At 29.8% G+C, this 5,869-nt stretch overlaps 1 protein-coding gene across 1 annotated transcript; it reads right to left on the minus strand.

Annotated features, from left to right (window-relative positions):
• Positions 1 to 423: 423 nt before the first annotated feature.
• LOC131033969 (protein HOTHEAD) lies at positions 424 to 2,900 on the minus strand. The gene is made up of 4 exons (XM_057965294.2): positions 2,786 to 2,900; positions 2,023 to 2,673; positions 722 to 1,547; positions 424 to 631 (listed from the first exon to the last, which is right to left on the minus strand). Exons 1-4 carry the CDS (start codon positions 2,874 to 2,876, stop codon positions 598 to 600), a joined length of 1,602 nt encoding a protein of 533 aa, XP_057821277.2. The 5' UTR covers positions 2,877 to 2,900; the 3' UTR covers positions 424 to 597.
• Between the last annotated feature and the right edge of the window lie 2,969 nt (positions 2,901 to 5,869).

Below are 5,869 nucleotides of genomic sequence, written 5' to 3' on the forward strand. Positions count from 1 at the left end.
ATTTCTAATCTAAGACTCTTATTTCCACTACATTTCAGGTATGTAAATATTGCCATCATAGTATTGTATAGTTTTATTTTAGCTAAGTTATGCTTACATATCTTGACATAGAAATGTTATTCAATGTAATTCATCATTTTTCACATATTCTTAGTTTTAAATTATTTTATATAATAACTAATTAACTTTTTATGAAATAAACATCTCAAACTAAAAGATATGAGGTAATTGAGTACTTTGTGACCTAAAAATTAAATAATTATAAAAGTAGATGATTCACCATTTACACAATCATACAATGATAATTTATAAAAAAAAAATTGTGGTTATTTAGTTATAAAAACTTGAATAAAGTATTCTTTCATATAAAACTTAATCAGAAGTTAAATTTTATTATCCTTCTAAATTTCATGGCAATGTGTTGTCTTAAAATATATTTATATCGATGTGAAAGAAGAGATAATATGGAAATTACAATTATATATGTTACCAATTATATTATCATAATTGGTATTATTTAGCTCTATAATAATTAAAAAGAAATATAATAAGTTTGCAAATGATCTCATCATGATCTTGGAATATTTTCAAGCTTGTTCATATGCTCTGAAGGATTTGAATTCCCATATACCTGCAAATGTTGCATAGTTAAAATTTGTTAATATTATAAGTTGAGGGCCTTCAAAAAAATTATAGATTAATTATTAATAAACATAAATACCTTCCAAGCATCATTGTAGTGGCTTGTGGATTTGTACCAGGAGCATCCTTATAAATTGAATTATCAACAATCCTTAAATTATCAACACCTATCACTCGATATCTTTTGTCAATGACCAAACCAACTTGACATCCTCCATGGTTATGGTAAAATGTCCCTATTGTATCATTGCAAAACTTGGCCAAGGCATCATTATTTGATTGGTTTTTTGGTAACGCAGTTCCAAAGAATCGAAGTGCTTTTGATTGCCCATTATTGGTAAATGCAAATTCTTGAATAGAAGATGTCATACTTAGATTAATCATTACTTTCACTGAAAGCATACATTTTTGTAGATCAAAAGGGTGTGAATAGTAATTGTAACAAACATAGGGCGTATCTTGATGGTCCACATTTTTAAGCAAAAGCTCACCCCTTGATAAGGGAAATGCCACCTTACTTTGAACAAGACCTATATATACTATATTTGTGCCATTATTTTGTTGGGGAAAGCTACCACCCTCGATGTAGACTTGTGAATGGTCTAAAATGCTCACTACTTGTCCATAAGCAAACTCAAGTGGTTTTGGGGATTCTATAGTGAAGCTTACACTAGGATTATCTTGAACTTTTTTGCCTACTAAAGGTAAATCTAAAATGACACTAATATTCAATTTTTTAAGCTCTTCTATTGGACCAATTCCACTTAAGAGGAGAAGTTGAGGGCTACCTATGAATCCCGCAGATAAAATCACCTCACTATTAGTTGACAATTGATTAAGTGGTACTTGATAAGGTAGGCCATCATTATTGCTTGTGAACTCCACTCCACTAGCCTTAAGCTTTCCTGTAATATACGATATTATACACATCTAGTTAGACAAATATATGAAAATGAAAGATTACACTATCACACTAGTCCATAAGTCCATAATGTGAAATGATTTTGGCTTTATATTTTTTTGATATTTATAAAAGAAAACAAAACCATTAATCTAAATATCAATAAAATATGATAGTGAAGAAATACAAATGTAATTATTAATTTATTTAATTATCGCTAAAAATTAAAAAACTAATTATCAATTCTAAAAATAAATAAAATACAAGATTATTAGAAATTATTGCTATTTGATATTGAAATATGGAGAACTTTTCCGTCTAACCTAGTCAACTGATATATTCTAGTCCGCTATCAATTAATTAAGTAAAGAACGTTGATCACAATGAACAAGGAAGTTATGCCTACCCCAACTGTAAAGAAGAGTAAACCTTTTCCAGGAAAAGCAGGGGAATTCTGAAAATAAAAGATCTCTGCCTACCTGATTCCAAATTGAAGAGGATTCTGCTTGCAGTAGCATTTAGAAGAACTACAATATTTTCTGGATTTGCGAACTGGAGAAGATCTGCGGCTGTGTGTCTCTTTCCATTCTTGTCAAAAATTGAGCCACTGATTTTTGTGCCCTCCAAATGATCCAATGTATATCCATTGTAAGGAAGAACTCCTGCTTCAAGAAGACCATCCTTCAAAGCAGAATTCCAAGGAAAAAGCTTTTCTTGTTTGAAGACATTTAACTTCTCTACCCATTCATACGATTCATTCACAAGTTTCTCATCCCATTTCATATTCTGAATATATTCAGAGCTCGCTCTGCTGTAGAAGCCAAAGTTGATAGCTGTTCCGCCTCCTAGAACTCTCGCCCTTGCCAACTGCACTCCATCATCCGAGACAAACCCCTGCGCTACATAGGGATAATCTTTGGGATCCCCGAAAAGCTTGAAAAAGTTTTTATAGTCCTCTACATCGGGATTTCCGTAAGGAGAGTCTCCCCTCTCCAATACCAAAACAGAGGAGTGCTGTGAGAGAGTTGCTGCAAGGGGACATCCAGCTGTACCACCTCCAACTACAATGTAATCATATGATCTTGACGCTGCCTTTTGAGCATCTGCTGTCATAAATGGATATGGGTACTCTGCAAACATCAAGCACATGCAGATTATTACATATCAATGTCACACACTATCCCTGTATGAAATTCTGTCAAAAAATATTAATTCCAAACAAAAGTTGAAAGTAAAACTGACCCAGATTGGATGTTGCCGCTTCTGAACAGAATTGATGATGATGATTTGTAAATATCAACAGGCACGAAATCAGAAAAAACACTATCTCCATACTGATTAATCAATCTAATTCCTCTTCTAGATAAAATATTTTGAGAAGTATTTGCATTCAATGCAGTTATTAAAGATGAGATTGTAGAATCACCGACACTATTCCTGAAATGAGGATGACACGTATTTAACCCTATTTTCCTTCGAGAATACCGTGTGAACATCTGACCTGCAAATTATGATTTGATTAAAATTCAACAATCGGAGGTGGTTTTCTCAACAAACTCACCTATCTTTCGAAAAGTCCACATTATAAAATATGATAACATTGTTGAATTCAAACTGAATTCTTCTTTAATTGTCATCCATTCACAATGACAATGTGTTAAAGACGTCTTGTACTCGTTATAGTTTATAATACGTTTCTCAGTGATGGAGGAACACAAGCTTCCTTTCCATATATTGTCAAGCTTTTGCAACTCTCATATTATTATACATTGACGTTTTTTAAAAGCTTTTTAAACAAATAAATTATCAGGCTGTAAGACATGGCGTTCACTAAAGGAGCTCAAGTAATCCAGTAGTCTATAAAGTATAGATTCATTAATAGAGCTTGGAGTGAATCTACATTATATGATTACACACTTAAAAATTTATTTTCCTTATTTTAAGGATACATACAATTTTTTAATTTTTTTCCATTAGTTAATGTAGCTCTTATTTATATAGAATTAAGATTTGGAGATGTGATTTATTATAAAAATTATCATATTAATATGTTTATGTTGTGATTTTAAAATAAATTTAAGAAAATTGATTAAAAAATTATTCAAAGTTTTAGTACTTTCATAAAAATACAATTTTGTTGTTAGTATTTTTTATTACAAAATAACTTATATACAAGTTAAATGATCCCAAAACCTTTTAATGATCTTAAATCTTATTATAACTAATCTTTATGTTTAATGTAGACTATTCAATAGTTGAACCAAAAAATGTGATTTAATAATTTTTAAGAATATATTATTATAAATGACATTGTTTCTATAATCTATAGTAAATGAATAGAAATGTGTTCCAAAAAAAAGTCTAAATCTTTTGAGTCGATTTTTGAGATTTTCATTTCTCCTTTGTACTTTAGTTTGTAAATATTGGGCATGTTCTTGTGTCTTCCCTTTTTATTTTATTTTTTTTTCCTTTGAATATGTATTGCCTTCTAATTTTACTTTTCCTTTGTTTTGTCAGAGTTTTGGACTACTCCATCTTATCATTCCTTCTTCATCATTCCCCTACTTCTTTGAATTTGTTGGACTTTCAAATATCTTGTTTCAAATGTGAAATAATTCATAAACATATATGTCTACAAAAGCTCATCAATATCAAGTCTTGGCACTCAATGTTTCAACATCAAAATTTTTATTGAATTTCTTCTCTTTATGTTCACTTAGATATACTTACCTTTATTTTCTATTAAGATAAATAGATTTTTGATACCTGACCTCAGTGAGACAAAACAAGCTACAAAACAACACAAAAACTAGGACAAACTTTCATTGAATACCAGAATTGAAATCCAACTTAGACCGCAACAAAACAATCTACATATTAAGAACAGTAAGAAACTAACACTCTTTCCTTATCTTTACTTTTAACCAATAAAAAATAATTTGTGGATTTCTATTTCCATATATTGCTTATACATGAACCTATGTGTGCATTAATGAGGTAGAAAATCCAAAAGTTGTGAAATTTCCATGTCTGAAACATTTTCTATAAGTTGCCTAAATCTTGTTGATATGCCTTTCCTATCAGCTCAATAAAAAAGAATTCATTTTTATGACTTTTGTTAAGGGTTGGTTCATCAAGTTGTTGGGGAGCTCATCTTTCTCATCCCAATTCCGAAACGTGTCCTGTCTTAGAACTTCTTTTTATTATTGGATTGAGAAAATATAAAAGTCGTTGCTGCTTTTGTCAACAAAATCCCGTGTTTCAAAAGTTAAAATTAAAATCTAAAAACTTTGTCAACTAACTCTTGATGCATTGTTATCCATTCACTATTTTACCGTAAATTAAGATAAGCAAATGAAAGCTTGAGCAGCATGATGATGAAAGCCAATAGTCCTATCGACAGTCTTCCATAAGAGTTTGGTCTTCTCCAGTGTTTGGCCAACTGCGAGAAATTTAAGATAAGGGCATCTGGAAATCTAACATCGCCGTCTTGTAGCTTTCACGATTTGATAGCTTTATGGGGGCATCTAGATAATGTTTCCAAAAGTCATCCTATCATGGAGTAACATTTTTTAATAAGGTATTCAATGAGATAAATTGTCGGCCTGTGTAACAGGGCGTTCACTAATGGAGGTCAAAAATTCCAAGAGTTCATTCACCAAAGATATATATATATATATACAATTTTATAATATATAAAATTTGAGAGATATATAAGTTAGTAGTAGTCATGATGAAACATACAAGGCATTAAATAAATCAATATATATTAATATAATATTGTATTATTAAATAGTTTTATATCAATATATAATAATATTATTATATTATAATAATTTTCAATACCTATAATCATATAAATCTACTATTAAAATAATATTTATTATTATTATAATATTAATATATTTCATAATTTTTATTTAACAATATTTTAATCATATTAACTATGTTTTATTAACATAGTATTAATAATAGCATTATAACCCTAACTCTATCTCAAACTTAATTTTTTAATTTATGGATAGGGTTAAATTATTTATAGAGTTCATGTTATAGTTTAATTAGCATTATGGTTCAAACACAATTAGGGTTAGGGTTAACATGAGATTAGGGTTAGGGTTCCAATACGGTTTAGTTAGAGGGTTCAATTATGCTTAGGGCTTGATTATGATTAGATTAGGGTTCAAGTTGGAGGTAGGGTTTAATTCTAGGGTTTAATTATGCTTAGATTAGGGGTCAATTAAGATTAGGGTTTGATTATGGTTAGGGTTAGTTTTTTATTATGATTAGGGTTAGGGTTTCCTTATAGTTAGCATTAAATTCTGA

This window comes from Cryptomeria japonica, chromosome 7 (genome assembly GCF_030272615.1).
Source record: "Cryptomeria japonica chromosome 7, Sugi_1.0, whole genome shotgun sequence".
NCBI lineage: Eukaryota > Viridiplantae > Streptophyta > Pinopsida > Cupressales > Cupressaceae > Cryptomeria > Cryptomeria japonica.